This window comes from Rhincodon typus, chromosome 24 (assembly GCF_021869965.1).
Source record: "Rhincodon typus isolate 14 chromosome 24, sRhiTyp1.1, whole genome shotgun sequence".
Lineage (NCBI taxonomy): Eukaryota > Metazoa > Chordata > Chondrichthyes > Orectolobiformes > Rhincodontidae > Rhincodon > Rhincodon typus.
Genome location: NC_063355.1, coordinates 47,033,713 through 47,051,520, shown reverse-complemented (window position 1 = coordinate 47,051,520; position 17,808 = coordinate 47,033,713). Strand labels below are relative to the sequence as shown.

At 46.7% G+C, this 17,808-nt stretch overlaps 2 protein-coding genes across 2 annotated transcripts in view; one reads left to right on the top strand and one right to left on the bottom strand.

Moving 5' to 3' along the window:
* The window catches only part of LOC109936819 (nuclear receptor corepressor 2-like), a 32,381-nt gene extending 21,001 nt beyond the window's left edge, over positions 1 to 11,380 (bottom strand). The window contains exons 1-4 of the mRNA XM_048611408.1: positions 11,264 to 11,380; positions 4,024 to 4,159; positions 2,664 to 2,815; positions 2,147 to 2,258 (exon numbers count right to left, since the gene is read on the bottom strand). Of these exons, the coding sequence (XP_048467365.1) occupies positions 2,147 to 2,258; positions 2,664 to 2,815; positions 4,024 to 4,159; positions 11,264 to 11,335 (472 nt within the window). The 5' untranslated portion in view covers positions 11,336 to 11,380. The remainder of the gene's footprint in view (positions 1 to 2,146; positions 2,259 to 2,663; positions 2,816 to 4,023; positions 4,160 to 11,263) is intronic.
* A 1,785-nt stretch (positions 11,381 to 13,165) lies between these two features.
* The window catches only part of LOC109924077 (nuclear receptor corepressor 2-like), an 11,022-nt gene continuing 6,379 nt past the window's right edge, over positions 13,166 to 17,808 (top strand). Inside the window, exons 1-4 of the mRNA XM_048611410.1 lie at positions 13,166 to 13,311; positions 13,763 to 13,935; positions 14,623 to 14,742; positions 17,029 to 17,177. Coding sequence (XP_048467367.1) covers positions 13,856 to 13,935; positions 14,623 to 14,742; positions 17,029 to 17,177 — 349 coding nt within the window. The 5' untranslated portion in view covers positions 13,166 to 13,311; positions 13,763 to 13,855. The remainder of the gene's footprint in view (positions 13,312 to 13,762; positions 13,936 to 14,622; positions 14,743 to 17,028; positions 17,178 to 17,808) is intronic.

The window sequence follows — 17,808 nt, the reverse complement described above, 5'->3', positions numbered from 1 at the left end:
CACTGACCCACAGTAACACACTGACCCACAGTAACACACTGACCCACCGACTCTCTCATTGATCCACAGTAACACAGTGACCCAACGACTCTCTCACTGACCCACCGACTCTCTCACTGACCCACAGTAACACAGTGACCCACCGACACTCTCACTGACCCACAGTGACACACTGACCCACAGGAATACACTGACCCACCGATTCTCCTGGTAATCACAGAGCCATAGAAACTAGGAGCAGGAGTAGGCCATTCAGCCCTTCAAGTCTGCTCTGCCATTCAATATGAACATGGCTGATCATCCAGCTCAGTACCCTGTTCTCACTTTTATCCCAGACTCTTTGATCCCTGTAGTCCTAAGAACTATACCAAAGTCCTTCTTGAAAACATTTTATGTTTTGGCCTTAACTGCTTTCTGTGGTAGAGAATTCTACAGACACCCACTCTCTGGATGAAGACATTTCTCCTCATCTCAGTCCTAAATGGCCTACCCGCGTGTCCTTAAACTGTGAGCCACTGCCTGGATTCACTGCACCATTGGGAACGTCCTTCCTGCATCAACCCTGTCTAGTCCTGTTAGAATTTTATAGGTTTCTGTCAGAACCTCCCTCATTCTTCTCAACTCCAGTGAATACAGTCCTAACCAATTCAACCTCTCCTCATACATCAGTCCTCACATCCCTGGAATCAGTCTGGTCGACCTTCACTACACTTCCTCTACAGCAACAACATTCTTCCTCACATAAGGAGGCCAGAACTACACACAATCCTCCAGGTGTGGTCTCACTGAGGTCTTATTCAATTATCAGCCTTCATTCCCACCAATTTCCTCAACAACATCTCTCTATTCACACTCATTTCCTTCACTTCCTCCCTCTCACTAAACCCTGTGTCTCCCAACATTTCTGGGATGTTATTTGTGAACACAGAACCATTTTAATTGTGAGCCATTTCTTCCCCATTATAAACTCCCCAGTTTCTGACTGTGGGGGACTGACATGTGTCTTCACCAATCTTTTTCCCTTCACACACTTCTAAAAGTTTTTACAGTCAGTTTTAATGTTCCCCACAAGCTTAGTCTTAATTTTTTCTGAAGAAGGGTCCAGGCCCAAAACGTCAGCTTTCCTGCTCCTCTGATGCTGCTTGGCCTGCTGTGTTCATCCAGCTCTACACCTTGTTATCTTAGTCTTGTACTCTGTTTTCCTCCTTTGCTGAATTCTAACTGCTCTCACTCCTCAGGTCCTCCAATTTGTATCCCTCCTCCTTGGATTGAATATTATCTCAAATTTACCTCAAAAGCCACAGTAACTCGTTAACCCAGTGAGTTTCCCAATAGGCCACAGTAACTGATATCGCAAAGTCATTGAAAGCTCTACTGATTTGAGAATTTATCCTTTTGACTGAAATGTTCTAATGTCACTGAGTAATTGCGGGGTGAGAGAGCTAACAGTGAAACGTGGAGCTGATAGATTCCTGTCGGGTTGGGCTAGTTATTGCCTGATGCTGTTTGGAGGAGTTGAGTTTGTGAACAGTTTGGATCTGAACAGGGTTCAGTTTGGCTTTGTTGTAGCAAAGCAGAGAGTGAGGTTAATGGATCTGTTCTTCACCGGGGTGTCTGACTGATCCTCCCCCCAGAGGGTCCACTGGGACCTCAACAATGTGCAATTTGTATGGATGCTGTTCGGAGTGGAGTGGGAATGTGTCTACAATAAGAGTGGTGCATTTCCTCACTCAAACTGGGTGTGGGAATTGGGAACACTCCCTGTCCCAAATATCGCAGCGTCAATTGCTTATTCTAAAACTGAGATGATGTGATGTTTTTGTTAGCTAAGGTGCATTAGGGCATGGAGCAAAGATGGGTAAATGGAAATGAGACAAAAATCAGGTAACATTGAATTAATGTTGGAAGAGGTCTTATACAGCTGAATGGGCTCCTCCTGTTCCTGTGAAACAGAACGTAGGGGCTAACTGCTCCCCCCCTCTCCTTGGAACAGGACTTTGGAGCTAAATGCCCCTATCCTCTGGGACAGGATGGAGGGGCTGAAAGGCCATTGTAACCAAGCAGCTATGATTGACACAGAATCCTCTTGCTGTACGTTTCCTGTTTCCAATTCCATCGGGTCAGCCCTTTCATTCCCGGCACCTACCGCCTCTGGCTGGATCCACTGACCACTGCAGGTGAACGGGCACTGCCCCCAGATGACCCTGCCCACGCTCTGGCACATAGGCAGCTGTGCTGAGCAGTGGGATTGCAGCTCCCTGGGAAAGGACAGAGGGGGAGAGAGAGAGAGAGAGAGAGAGAGAGAGAGAGAGAGAGAGAGGGAGAGAGAGAGAGAGAGAGAGTCACAAACAGATGGAACTAAACCCCTCGGCCCAGGACAGAACCATTCCTGCCCTTTACAATGGGACATCATGATGCCAACCCCATTAGGGTGACCCGCCACCAAAGATCTCTGGCCCCGCCCTTGGGGTCACTACCCCCCTGCTCCCCACCCCCCACAACACCACAATCCTGGTCCCTGTCCTTGGGGTCACTAACCCTCCCCGCTCCCCACCAACCACAATCCGAGCCCCTGTCCTAGGGATTGACATCCTCCCTCACAATGCCAGCCCCCTATCCTTGGGGAGATCATACCTTCCCCGCCCTCACAATGAGCCCCCTACCTGAGTGATGGGGTCTTGTCGTTCAGCTCCAGTCTGATGCCTGGATGTTGGAATGAGGGGTGGGGGCCCTGGGATGTAATGTGTTCGCTCTGATCGGGATGGTTGGTTCCCCTCATCCACACTGACTGGGCCTTGGTGACTCAGCTGGAATCCTGAAATGAGGAACAATAATTAAATAAGGCAGTCAGAAACAGGAGGTGTACAGTTTTCAGGCTTACGTTAGCACAGTGATGTCTCACTTCAATAAAGACTAGAGGATTTTGAAAGCTTCCCAACCCTCACCATTCTGGGTCAAAATCCTGGAATTCCCTCCCTAAGGACATTGTGGGTCTACATACAGCACATGGTCTACTGTGGTTCGATATGGCAGCTCACCCCAACACTGGGGCGGCACGGTGGTTCAGTGGTTCACAGCGCCAGGGACCCGGGTTCAATTCCACTCTCAGATATCTGTCTATGTGGAGTTTGCACATTCTCCCTGTGTCTGCGGTGGGTTACCTCCGGGTGCTCTGGTTTCCTCCCACAGTCCAAAGATGTGCAAGTTAGGTAAATTGTCCATGCTAAATAGCCCATAGTCTCTAGGGATGAGGAGCATAGGTGGGTTAGCCAACATAAATATGGGATTACAGGGATGTTTGGGGTGGGGGGTTCTGGGAGGGATGCTCATCAGAGGGTCAGTGAAAACTTGATGGGCCGAATGGCCTGCTTCCATACTGTAGGGATTTTATCATTCCCGAAGGAAGGAGATGACAGCTTACAATATTCCAATAAGAGTGAGAGTCAGTTCCAGCATCATCGTCAGACTCACAACCACCCTGAGACATCTCAGAATCAAACCCATGTGGAGACTACAGTGCGTCTGAGGGAGGAGGCCGCTGTAATGCAACGTGCGCTAGGGGCAGAGGTGCTGGGTTTGGAAGATGCTGCCAAAGGAGCCTTGGTGAGCTACTGCAGACAGTACACACTGCTGTGACTGAGAGTTCATGGCAGAGGGACCGAATGGTGACAGTGGTGCGGCACTCCCTCAGCACTGACCCTCCGACAGTGCGGCACTCCCTCAGCACTGACCCTCCGACAGTGCCGCACTCCCTCAGCACTGACCCTCCGACAGTGCGGCACTCCCTCAGCACTGACCCTCCGACAGGGCGGCGCCCCCTCAGCATTGACCCTCTGACACTGCGGCATTCCCTCAGCACTGGCCCTCCGACAGTGCTGCGCTCCCTCAGTACGAGACATGAGCTACAGGTGAATACAGTGTGTAAAATAACTGTACTGAACGGTATTCAGGAACAGAGAGTCGTTTAGATTCTGCAGCTATCGATTTCAGGCAGCCTACTGACCTATTGGAGTTTACACTTACCAGAAACATCTTTGGCCAGGGTCTTGTTTCTGTTCAGAGGACTGGATCGCTCCCAGCTCTCTCTTTCCAAGTGGAGCAGCTTCTGATGGTTCTTCCACCTCCCATCGTCCTGGGGTACCTCATACAGTGTGGAGGTCTGGAAAAGTAAAGGCTGGGTGAGAGAGTGGTATTCAGGTTTCATTGTTTATGTTCTCTCAGGGAAATGCTTCTAAAATCAAACTTCTAGACATAATAAACAGTCAGGAAAAGATTATCCAATGTTATCCTGACATGGTGATCCTGGCAAACAAGACAAGAAATGCAAAGAGAGGACATGAGAAGAGACTGGTAGCTAAGACAAGACACAATCCAAATGTCTTCCACCAGCTTATAAACAGTAACAAGGTGATCAATGGAGTAGACAGGCCACATGGGGACCAAACAGGGATTTACACACAGAGACTGGGGGCATGGCTGAGTTATTTAACGAATAGTCAGAATCTGTTTCACTTTTAACTCGTTCATAGAATCCGTAAAGTGTGAAAGCAGGCCGTTCGGCCCAATGGGTCCACAATGATCCTCCGAAGAGCATTCCACCCAGAGCCAACCCCCTACTTATCCCTGAAACCCTGCATTTCCCATGGCTAACCCACCCAACCTGCACATCCCTGAACACTATGGGCAATTTAGCATGGCCAATCCACCTAACCCGCACATCTTTGGATTGTGGGAGGAAACCAGAGCACTCGGCCGAAACCCACGCAGACACAGGGAGAACGTGCAAACTCCACACAGACGGTCGCCCGAGGGTGGAATCGAACCCGGGTCCCTGGTGCTGTGACGCAGCAGTGCTAACCACTGAGCCACTGTGCCACCCAAAAATCGAACCCAGACTGCAGTAGCGAGAACACCAAATCCTAACTTCTACACTACCAGGGAAGGCACTTATGGATTTGGACAGCATTAAGCCCGAACCCTAACTGCCCTCAGAGAACGGGGTGATGAGGAAGATGCCAACAGGCTCCAGGTCAAGAGGAAGTAAGTTACTCACTTACAGCTTTTTAAACTGAAAAGCACTGGGTTGGCTGCATGTGCTGCAAGTTGCTAGTTTAAGCGAATAGGCAAGTGGAATATAATGCAGGGAACTGTGAGATTCTGTACTTGGGCAGGAACAATAAAGGAGCCAAGTATGGTTTAAATGGAGACAGACTGCAGAATGTGGAGGGATTTGGGAACCCTCACACATACATTAAAACAAACTAGCACCCTTGTTCAGTGAGTAATGGGGAAGGCAAATGGAACGTTGGCCTTTATGTCAAAGGGAATGGAGTATAAAAGTCAGGAGATTTTACTAAAACTATACATTGTGGGATGTGGTGGTGTAGTGGTAATGTCACTGGATTAGGAGGCCCAGGTTAATGCACCATGACAACTGGTGAAATCTGAATTCAGTAAATTCAGGAATTTAATGGTATCATTGCGTCAATGTGACCAACTGTTGTATGTTGTAACATCTGTTGTACCTGGTCTGGCCTCCATGTGACTCCAGACCCACAGTAAGTTTTTGCTCACCCCTGTACTAAAAGGCAACCCCTAATTTTAAAACAGTGCCCCTTAGTTCTGGACTGTCCACAACAGGAAACCTCATTTCCACGTCAGCCTTGTCAAGGCCATTCAGGATCTAATACACTTCAATCAAGTCACCGGTCACCTGTCACTCATGTCTACAAGCCCATCGTGTCCAACCTTTCCACAGCAACAAGCTGCTTACTCCAGCTCTCAGTCCAGTTAACCTCGCCTGAGCTGCCTTCACTGCACTGACCCCCTTCCTTAAATACAGAGACCAAAACTGCACACCATATTCGAGATGTGGTCTCGCCAATGTCCTGCATAACTGCAGCATAATTTTCTTGGTTTTATGTCCAATTCCTGTTTTATTAAAGGACTGCAACTAATTTTGATTACTAGCTGGTCTGCTTACTAACATTTTCTAACTCATGCACTAGAACAGCCAGCTCCCTATGCATGTGATTTATTCTTCCTGCCAAAGTGCATAACTTTACACTTTCTTTGATCATTCCCCAGGTATCACCTTTTTGACCACTTATCAACCTATCGCTATCTATCTGCATCTCCCTTATGTCTTCTTCACAACATAGACTTTCTGATTTTTTTTTGTTGTGTTTAGCCAGCATGCCTTTGCTCCCTTGTCTAAGTCATTGATGTAAACAGTATAAAGTTGCAGTCCCAGCACAGATCCCTGCAGGATTTCACTTGTATCCTGCCAATCAGAAAAGGATCCATTTATGCATACACCCCATTTTCTGCCAGCCAATCTTCAATCCATGCCAATACTGACTGTAATAAGGTCAGCCAGCTGGACCTCACAGAATATGAGTTCCCTGATTGGGGCTATTAACCTGGTCTAATAGGGAGCCCTGGCTGACAGATATAAACAGGACTGTCAGGGGTTCTGTTCGCTCTGAGAGCTGGTTCTGAGGGAGCTGGGTCAGTGTCACAGACTCTCCATGTGTAAAAAGAGTGACTTGGTGACAGGATACCGGCCTCTGTGGAGTTATTTCAGTGGCAACGAGAGTGGGATTAATGATGTAACTATGTTACAGGTTAGATGGATTGGCCATACTAAATTATCTACAGTGTCTGGGGACATGCAGGCTGGGTAGATCAGCCATGGGAAATTCAGGGTTACAGGGATGGGCTGGGTCTGGGTGGGATGCTCTTCGGAAGGTCAATGGGGACGTGATGGGCCATTTGCCTTACACAAAAGCAAAGGCAGAAAACAGAAGGCTGGAAAGCGAAGGAATCATCGAATGAGTCCAGTTTGTGCATTGATTGTTGCATCGATTGTGGAGCCCAACAGATCGGGTTGACTTTGTGGGGATTTTAAACAAATAGTAAATCGCTTTTTGCGACTGGGTAAATACTCAATCCCTCGCATAGAGGATTTACACACAAAACTGTCGTGGGGGGTGGGAGGGTGCTGTCCTTCACAAAGCTGGGCATGAACTCTGCATACTTGCAATTGCAGTTAGATCGGAATTCCCAGAAGTATGCTACAATTAATGCCCATAAGGGTTTGTACCAATACAGAAGACTGCCTTTTCCTGTATCATCAGCCTGTGCAATTTTCAGCGGATGATGGAGAACATTTTACATGGTTTACCCCAGGTCACCATTTATTTAGATGACGTGCTAATAACAGGGAAGACCAATAAGGAGCCCTTAGGGAACTTGAACATAGTCTCTTAGATATTTATTCCAGGTGGTGTCCACCTTAGAAAGGAAACATGTGTGTTCCAGGCTCCCAAGTGACCTACTTGGGTTGCACAGTCGACAAGGCTGGGTTACACCCATTGGAAGATAAAGTGAGAGCAATGAAAGATGCCCCAGCTCCCACATCTGTACTGGAGTTTAGCTTTTTCCTTGGGCTGGTGAATTATTACAGGAAGTTCGTACATAACCTGGCCTGCATCCTGGCACCTCTGCATCAACTCTTAAAATAGGGTCTGTCTCAGAAATGGTCACATAGCCAAGCCATAGCTTTCAGGGGAGAGAAGAAACAGCTATCATCCTCTAAGATGTTATACAATGAGTCCAAGTGTGATCTGGTATTGACTTCTGATGCCTCCTCCTATGGCATTGGGGTAGTATTAGGTCATAGTTGGCCCAATGGAGGGGAACGCTCAACAGCATGTGCTGTGCATCCAGGACTTTGGCTAATGCAGAGCATAACTATGCCCACATAGCGAAGGCATTAGACAGGATATAGAAAAGATTCATGTGAATGATTCCAGATATGAGGTACTTCAGCAATGAAGATAGATTGGAGAGATTGGGACGGTTCTCCTTGGAGAAGAGATGGTTATGAAGAAATATTGATAGAAGCTTCCAAAATCATGAGAGAGCTGGTTGGAAGTGTTGAGAGAGTGAAGGAGCCAGAATCGGAGAGCAAAGATTTAAGATGAAGTAGGCAATGGAGACAGGAGGACAAGCTGTTTCATGTAGCAATGATTCGGATCAGAGATATACTGCCCCAGAGGAGATTTAATTATTTCTTTTTAAATCATTCACTCATGGAACCTAGGCATCATTGGCTGGTTCAGCATTTATTGCCTGTCCCTAGTTGCCCCTTGGGAAGGTGGTGGTGAGTTACCTTCTTGATCTGCTGCAGTCTACATGCTGTAGGTTGACTCCCAATGCCATTAGGGAGGGAATTCCAGGATTTTGACCCAGTAACGCTGAAGGAACGGCGATATATTTCCAACTCAGGATGGGGAGGGGCTTGGAGGGGAACTTGCAGGTGCATTATGTGAAGCAAAAAGATGTACAGGGCTACAGGGAAAAGGTGGGTGCATGGGGCTAAGGCAGCGGTTCATGTAGACAGCGAGCATATGGCCATATTGGTTCCTACTGTTCTATGGTGGTTATTAGATCAGCCTCAGTGTGGATAATGGGATTGGAGGCAGGGAGCGAGAGATAAGATCGCTCTCTGCTAAATGATGACACAGACAGCGCGGAACCAAATGAGAAATTGTTCCTCAGAGAGGACGACGGTGAGGAACTGGTCAATGAGAACAGCACGGCAGAAACAGAGACTGTGGCTGTCAGCACCAAACTATCTTCTACTAAAATAATCCGATCATTGCATTAAACAGACGTTCAGGGGATGAAAAAATTCTCACCACTTCACAAGATGATTCATGACCCAATGACAGGAAAGAGTCACAACTTCTGGGAAATGGGAATTTTCATCAGAGTCAATGGCCTCAATCCAAATTTAAGCCCAGAACTTTTCCTAACATTGGTTTCAATGGATTTAACAGCTTATTATTCAATAATTCTTCTCATTGGTCCGACAAACAAACATAAACAACACAGCTTTTGAATCAAGTGTGTGTAATCAGACAGGAGCAGAAGGATCAACATAGAACAACAATCTATTTTGTTCTATGTTGATCCCATGGACATTCAATTCAGAACAATCTCTGACCCTGAGGTCACTCAATCCAGAACAATCTCTGACCCTGAGATCACTCAATCCAGAATGATCTCTGACCCTGAGGTGACTCCATCCAGGATGATCTGACACTGAGGTCACTCGATCCAGGATGATCTCTGACCCTGAGGTCACTTGATCCTGAATGAACTCTGACCCTGAGATCACTTGAGAAGCTGGTTCTGTTTTCAAGTATCACTTTACAATTAGGTATTAATCCCAGCTGGTGATGGTCAATCCAGCTGAAGCTCTTTCAAAGCTGGGCTCCTGCCTCTTTACCATCGATGGGATTTGACAGTGACTGGGATTGGGAAACACCTTCCCAGCAGGAACTCCCCCAGCTGATGACAACACTCCCACAAGGGTAGGCCCCGACTGGGTGTGGGTAAGGGAGTGCCGAATTCAGCAAAGTGAGGGCTGTTCCATCAACTGTCCCCACAGTCCAGGTGACAGAGACCAAAGGGTAAAAATAATCTGAAACTCCCTAAAATATTTCACAGGAGCACTAGCAAGCAACTTGGTACTGAGCCAGGTAAGGAGAGATTAAGGAAAGTGACCAAAAACATGGACCAATGGGGAGGCATTAAGGAGTGAATTAGAGGAGTGGAGAGTGATAGGGATTTTTCAAAGAGGATTTCCAAACAGGAGGTCCGTGACTCCTGAGGGGAGGGAATAAAGTCAGGAGATGAACAATTGGCCAGAATTTGAGGAGTGCAAAGATGGCAGAGAGTTATGAGGCTGGAGGAGAGATGGCAAAGATTTAAAAACAGGTCGGAGTTTTAAAATCAAGGCATTGTCGGACAGGTCAGTGAGCATAGTGGCTGAGAGGACAACAGGAATTTGTGACTTATGACATGGGCAGCTGAAATGCAGAGACACAGAAACAAGGAATAGCCCATTCAGCTCTTTAACTCTGCTCTGCCATTTAACATGATCTTGGCTGATCCTCCACCTTGACAGTATACCCCTACTCTTTCCCCATACCCTTGACACCTTTAGTCTTGATATCTACTTCTGTCTGAAATATACTCAGTGACCTCACCTCCACCGCCTGCTGTGATAGAGAATTCCACAGGTTCACTACCCTCTGAACGAAGAGATTTCTCCTCACCTCAGTCTGAAATTGCTTCCCATATATCCTGAAACAGTGATCTCTTGCTTGAAACTCCATGGTCAGGGGAAGCATCACTCCTACAGCCAGACTATCCAGCCCTGTCAGAGTTTTATACATTTCAGTGCGATCCCTCTCATTGCTCTAAACTCCAGTGGATCTAGGTGAACCAATCTCTCGTCATACAGCAGGAATGATTGTGATTACTGTTCCTTCCACTCTCTCTAGAGCAAATATACCTTTTCTTAGGTAAGGAGACCAAACAAGCACACAGTAATCCAGATACAGTAAACCATCCTGGTTCCTACATTCAAACACTTTTGCAGTGAAGGCTATCATACCATTTGTCTTGTTAACTGCTTGCTGCAGCTGCTTTCTTACCTTCAGTGGTTACAAGGACACCCAAACCCTCTGTACATCAGCCTTTCCCAATCTATTACCTTTTAAATAATACTTAGCCGTTCTATTTTTCCTACCAAAGTGGACAATGTCACGTTTATCCACATTTTACTGCATCTGTGTGTATTTGCTCACTCTCTCATTTTGTTCTAAATCACCATGAAGTGCCTTTATATCCTTCTCATCACCTCTATCTAGCTTTGTGTCATCAGGAAACTTGGAAATATTGCACTCAATTCCTTCATCCAAGTTGTGGATCTATATTGTGAATAGCCGGGTCCCAAGCTCCGAACCTGGGCTACCCCACTGGTCACCACCTTGCACTTTGTAAAATTCCCAGTAATTCCAAATCTCTGCTCCCTGTTGGCAAAACAATTCCCAATTGATGTCAGTACATACCTCCAATCCCGTGTGCTTGAATTTGCACTCCAATCTCTTAAATGGGACTTTATCAGAAGCTTTCTGAAAATCGAAATACACCACATCCTCAGTTCTTCCTTATCTAATCTGCGAGCTGCATCCTCAAAATACTCCAGTCAGTTTGTCAAAGTAAATTCCCTTCATAAACTTATGTTTGTGTCATTCCGTTGGTATTTACTAAGTTTCCTGTCAGCATATCCTTGACAACTGACTCCTGTATTTCCCTGCAGCCACAGTCTCAGATTCAGATAAGATGATGTTTTTGGGGGGTGGCGGCACGTCATGCCAGTATTGCTGTGCTCACACACACTCACCAGGTTCAGGATGTTTGTGGCCACGTTCTCTGGCTTCTTGACTTCCAGTAGCTTCTGGGGGTCACAGTGCATCCGCTCATCACAGGTCAGGTTTAACAAATGAGGTCTGGGAGACAGGGCCCTGAACACAAAAACAAACACAATCTGGATTACACTGTGACACAATCTGCATCACAGGCACATGCTGCTTGTCATACCAATCACTTTTGGAAGGAACGATCTTTCTGTGTGGTTCCTGACCTGGTCAATTTGGCCAGTGATTCAGCTAATTGAGTTAGACCCAACAGCAAAGCTGAAATGACTGCTTTTTTCGACTGTAAGATCCCAGCTCAGAGGAGACCCAGCACCACGACTACCAATGATCCCATCTCAAGGACAATCTGCCCAGATTCTTCAACTCCACCTTTAACTTCATTGCGATGGCTCCGAACATGTTCAGGGCAGAGACTAGGCACAGGGTCACAAGCAAAACCCACCTCACCTAGAGTCAGAAAATTATGAACTTTACAGCCATTGATCACCTGGTCTGGTTTAACGAGAAGTCACACTGCAGCAAATGAAGAACTTTCAAAGTCAATGAAAATGAGACGACAATCTCTTTTAGTGATACTGATCAAAGGATGAATATTGTTCAGGAGGTTGCACACTGGACGTTGGAACATAGAAATTAGGAGCAGGAGCAATTCAATCCTTAGAGCCCGCTCCACCATTTAACACAACCATGGCTGATCTTATCCTGGTCTCAAATCCACTCTCCTGCCTGCTCCCCATAGTCTTGTATTCCATTTTTTCATCAGAAACATAATTATTTCTTTCTTGAATCTGTTGATTGATTCTGCCTCCACTGCACTCTGGGACAGTGAGTTTCACAGATTCACAACCCTCTGAGGGAAGTAGTTTCTCACTCTATACCTATGCCTTCTGGTTCGAGACTGACCCACACGGGGGGAACATCTGTTCAATGTTCACTTTACTAATCCCTTTTAGCTTTTTATATACCACACTCAGATCCCCCACCACCTCATTCTTCTGAACACCAACGAGTACAAGCCCAGGTTGCTCAACAACTCTATGACAGCCCTGCCATTCCTGGAATCAACCTGGTGAACCTTCCCTGAACTGCCTTCAGTGCCACTACATCATTCCCCAAGTAAGGAAACAAACAATGGACACAATACTCCAGGTGCGGTTTCACCAACACCTTATATAATTGTAACAACATTACCTTTAAAATCCAGTCCTTTTGCAAGAAATGCCACCATTCCATTTCCTTTCTTATTACCTGCTGCACCTGCAGACCCACCTTCTGTGATTCATGCACAAAGACACCCAGATCCCTCTGCACTGACACAAACTGAATCTGCTTCCCATTTAAATTATCATTTGCCGCTTTGTTTTTCTGGGACAGGACTCCCCTGCTCACCTCCTGGTAAAGCCCATAGTCATTTCCATTGCCCTAGGAGGTTAGACAGGGTTTCACTTTAAAAACACACTTGTAAAATGGTCCATCCGACAGTACGGCACTTCCTCAGCACTGACCCTCCTACAGTGCCCACTCCCTCAGCACTGACCCTCCGACAGTGCCCACTCCCTCAGCACTGACCCTCCGACAGTGCCCACTCCCTCAGCACTGACCCTCCGACAGTGCGGAACTCCCTCAGCACTGACCCTCCGACAGTGCCCACTCCCTCGGGACTGCTAGGTGAGTGTCAATGTAGTCTCTGGAGTGCTGCTTGTTTTTATTTTTTAATTTCTGTTCCTTAATGATGTTGTGTTCTATCTTTTGTATGGCCAACGTGTGAAATCAAGGACAGTTTTGTTTCTAAAGTGGCATGTTCTTTCCTCATCATTTTTGTAATTGTGATATGTGTACAGCTGCTGTTAAATGAGTGATAAACATTGCTGTTTTGTCTACAGGTCCTCGGTTAGTTGCTGCATCCAAGAGTCCAATCCAACATCTCGACAATGTTCCTGAAAGTGTCCGGCATTCTCCCAGTCAGTTCCCCAGGGGACAGCAACGCTTTGTGACTCTTGCACAGCACATCGATGCAAGTCCGCTGTTTATTTATTCTGAAATTTGAATGTCTAACAGCTGCCATGTGACCGTATTTATTGATGTCTCTGATCTTTCTGGATATGTGATGAAATCTTGCATTGCATATAAACTACTGAAAGAGTTGTGAAAAAATCGATGTCAGTGACTTTTAGTTTATCCTTTGGCAGTAAGTAACATAACTCTTCACTAACTCCAACGATGGAAGTGGCTTGTCTGTCTTCACTCGATCATAAACTCTTTACTGATTTCAAAACCTCAATTAAATCTGTTCCTACCATTCTCTGCTGCTGTAGAAATAAACTCCCATCCCTTTTCAGCACAAGGTTTAAAATGAATGCTTTTGTATCAATGTGTTGTTTGTCTTCTGAAGTCTGTCACTTGCTGATAGTTAATGTATCAGAGCGTTATCAATGAGAAACTAGTTCTGGTTTTATTTCTTACAGGAGGTGATCACTCAGGATTATACTCGCAACCACCCCCAGCAACTCAGCTGCCAGGCAGGTCTGCATTCACAAAGATATCCCAGCCAACAGCTGATGGCTTCAACACCACAACAACATTATGGTCACCCAGGCAGAACGATGCTGGAGTCACCAGAGGACAGAGACAGCCCAAGGTAAGGGAGTGATATAACCTGACCAGAGTCACCATTGGAATAGGGTTCCCAGCCAAGCCCCCAGCACCTACCTCTGTCCCATACAGATTTGTACTGGAGTATCCCCCTCTGTGGATTTTCTGTGGGTGAATCCTCACACTGTGTTGGGCACAGTTGGTGGTTTAGGATTGGACACCCCCGTGGGGGAGGGAACACAAAGGCCCGAAGCCAGCGAGGGAAGCTCAGAAACTGCTGGTGAACCTGCGTGACTTGGGATCTACTCTGATCTGATCCAGGACTAGGGTGTGTGATGGTAAAGGTGAGAATGGATTGGCCGTCCAATTGACTGCCCCAGTGCCCCCCTCCCAGCCCACTCCGTCCTCTCTCAGAATGGTAACTCTGTCTGACTGTGTGGCTGTCGGTAGTTCAGCCTGTGTTCAGTTCGCTGCTATCTTCAATCCTGCTTGTCCACATGTTATCAAAGTCTTCACTCATTCTCTTCACTGCTATGTTACCCTAGCCATGTTTCAAAAATGGAAGATTGTAGCAGGAGTAGGCCATTTAGCCCTTTACTGTGCTGTCACGTCTGTGTTTGAGGGCCTCAGGGGCTCTCACTTATTGACAAGTTAATTTAAACACATTGTGGGATGTTTTCACCGCAAGTTTGTGGGAACAGTAAAGCAATAAACCATGCATCCTGATTTACAGGCCAGCAAGGTCCCTTGTCTCATTGGCTGTGAGTGAGCCTGGATCCCCAGAGAGAGACCGGACACAGTCAGAGAATCTCACAGTTCCTGCACGGTATAGGGACACGGAGACTGAGCAAAGGTATGGGCACTGACCTTCACCCAGTTAACTTCATGTCAGAACTCACTGAGGCATGAGGACACTCAGTTTGATGCAGGATTTGACAAGGTGACATCTCAGAGCTGTGCACAAATGTATTGTTTTCTGGTTGTCAGGGAGTGCCACAGGTATCAGAGCTGGGAAGTTGAATCTGAACCATTTGCACGACTGTCTGGGGCAAAGGGACCCGTGTACAGTTGCTAGATTTGCTTGTGACACAAAGATAGTTAGAAAGGAGCATTGTGAAGAGAAGGTAGTGAGTCTGCAAAGGTATATTGGGAAGTGACATGAATGGGCAAAAACTTGGTGAATGGAGTTGTGATGTGGCAAATGTGAAATTCTTGGCTTGGCAGGAAGACTAGAAAAGCATCATGATACTGAAATAGAGAGGGAACTCTAAGGCATAGAGAGTCCTCAGTGCCAGGGACGTGATGGGGATACAGATAAGTTGAGTGACTGGACAAAAACTTGGCAGATGGAGTGTAATGTAGGAAAATGAGAGGTGAAGCACTTTGGGAGGAAGAATGAAAAGGCAGATTGTTGTTTAAATCGAGAGAGAATCTGATAAAGATGCAGTGCAGAGGGATCTGTGTGATCTTGCACAACAGGTTAGAATGTGGATGCAGTAATTAAGGAAGGAAGTGAAATTCTGGTGTTTGTTGTTAAGGGAAGTCTAGTTCCAGTGGGACAGTGTGCCAATGAGACTACTGTGTACACATTTCGTCCCTGTATTAACAATAAGCTGGCATTGGAGGCAGTTCAAAATAGATTCACTAGGCTGATTCCCAGGATGAAGGGGGTTTACTTGTCAAGATTGGCTAAACAGGTTAAGTATTCATTTATTAGAATTTGGAAGAATGAGGGGTGATCTTATTGAGCCATATAAGATTCTGAAGGAGCTTGACAGGGTAGATGCTGGGCAGCTATTTCCATTAATTGGGAAACCGTGGACTAGGGGACACTGTTACAGAATGAGGGGATGCTCATTGAAGACTGGGATGTGAAGGAATTGACAATGACAAAGGGACTGGTAATGAGATTTGAGTTAAAGAAACAGAAGCTGAGTCTAGAGGAGAGAGTCAATGACAGGATAATGAAAAACTACCATCTGAAAACAACAGCGACAGAGACAAGGAGGAATATCTGCCCTGCAATGGCCAGTTGAAATCTCTCCCCTAGAGAGCAGTGCAGGCTGGGTTAGTGAATATATTCAAGGCTGTGTTACAGAAGCCATTAGGACTGTTCCACCATTCAGTATAATCACGGCTGCTCAAACACTTCACTGCCCTTTCCCCACCCCATCTCCATAGCCCCATACTCCACTGGGAATCAGAAATCGATCAATATCTGCCTTAAACAGACTCAAAGACAGACCTTCCACAGCCCTGTGTGGTACAGAATTCCAAGGATTCACAATCCCCCAAATAAAATAATTTCTTTTTATCTCGGGCCTAAGTGGTATCCCCTTTATCTTTAAATTGCATCCACTGGTTCTTGACTCCCCAGCCACAGGGAAACATTTTACCTGCAGCTTTCCTGGCTCTCCTTTTCAGTAGTTTGTAAGCTTCAATGAGATCATCTCTCACTGTTTGAGATTATAGAGGACACATGCCCAATTTGCCCAGTCTCTCATAGGACAGTCCTGCCGTCCCAGGAACAAATCTGATAAACCTTCAGTGTACTTCCTCGATGCCAATAATATCTTCCCTGAGATAAGGAGACCAGAACTGCACACAGTGCTCCAGGTATGGTCTAACCAAACTTCTCTACAACTGAAACAAGACTTGGTTCCTCCTGGACTCCAATCCTCTTGTGACAAAGGCTAACTTTCCCTTAACTGTCCCGGTAGCCTGCTGCATGTTAGCCTTCAGTGGCTTATCGACAAGGACACCTAGGTCCCTTTGCACATCAACACTTTCTAACCTCATACCATTTAAAAACACTCTACACATCTGTTCCTTCTACCAAAGTGGGTAACCTCACGGTTTTTATGCAGTATGTTCCATCTGACATGTTCTTGCCCATGCACTAAGCCTGTCTAAATCCTCTTGAAAACATTTTATATCTCTCTGACGACACATGTCTCCAGTTAACTTTGTATCAGTGTGATACACCCCTCAACGGAGTGTGCCACACATTGAGATATCGCCCTAACCCAGTCATCCATGGTTTTATTGAGTGGCTGAGCATGCTGGAGGGGCCGAATGGCTGACCAATGAGTACGAGAGTATAACTGATCGGGAGACTAACTGAGATGTGTGTTCACAGGATGGGGAGCCCATCTCCGGGCAGCGGGAACCCGGCTCCTGCCTTCTTCAGCAAACTCACAGAGAGCACCTCGCACATGGTCAAAACCAAAAAGCAGGAAATCAAGACTTTGGCATCAGGCAGTGAAGGCCCAGTGGAGGGCAGGAGCAGTAAGGACCAGTTATTCATCATTCATCCAACCAGAGCCCTCAACATAACACTAATGGACCCCAACTGCCTCCCTGTCTCTCGGACACTGTCCCACACCACGTTCTCACAACTCAAACCAATCCTTACACAGAGACAGAGCTGTCTCCATGATTCCAGTCCATCAGTGTGAGCTCTCACTCACTCACTCACTCCCCGTGAACTCTCTCTCATTCACTCTCTCCCCGTGACCTCCCATTCAGTCACACACTCCCCATGACCTCTCTCTCACTCACTCACTCTCTTCCCGTGACCCCTCATTCACTCACTCACTCTCTCCCCGTGACCCCTCACTCACTCAGTCACTCTCTCCCCATGACCTCTCACTCACTCACTCTCTCCCCGTGACCTCTCTCTCACTCACTCTCTCCCTGTGAGCTTTCACTCACTCACTCTTTCCCCGTGACCCCTGTCTCACTTACTGTCTCCCCCTGACCTCTCTCTCACTCACTCTCTCCCTGTGACCTCCCACTCACTCACTCTCTCCCTGTGATCTCTCACTCACCGACACACTCCCCATGACCTCTCTCTCACTCACTCTCTCCCCGTGACCCCTCTCTCACTCACTCTCTCCCCGTGACCCCTCACTCACTC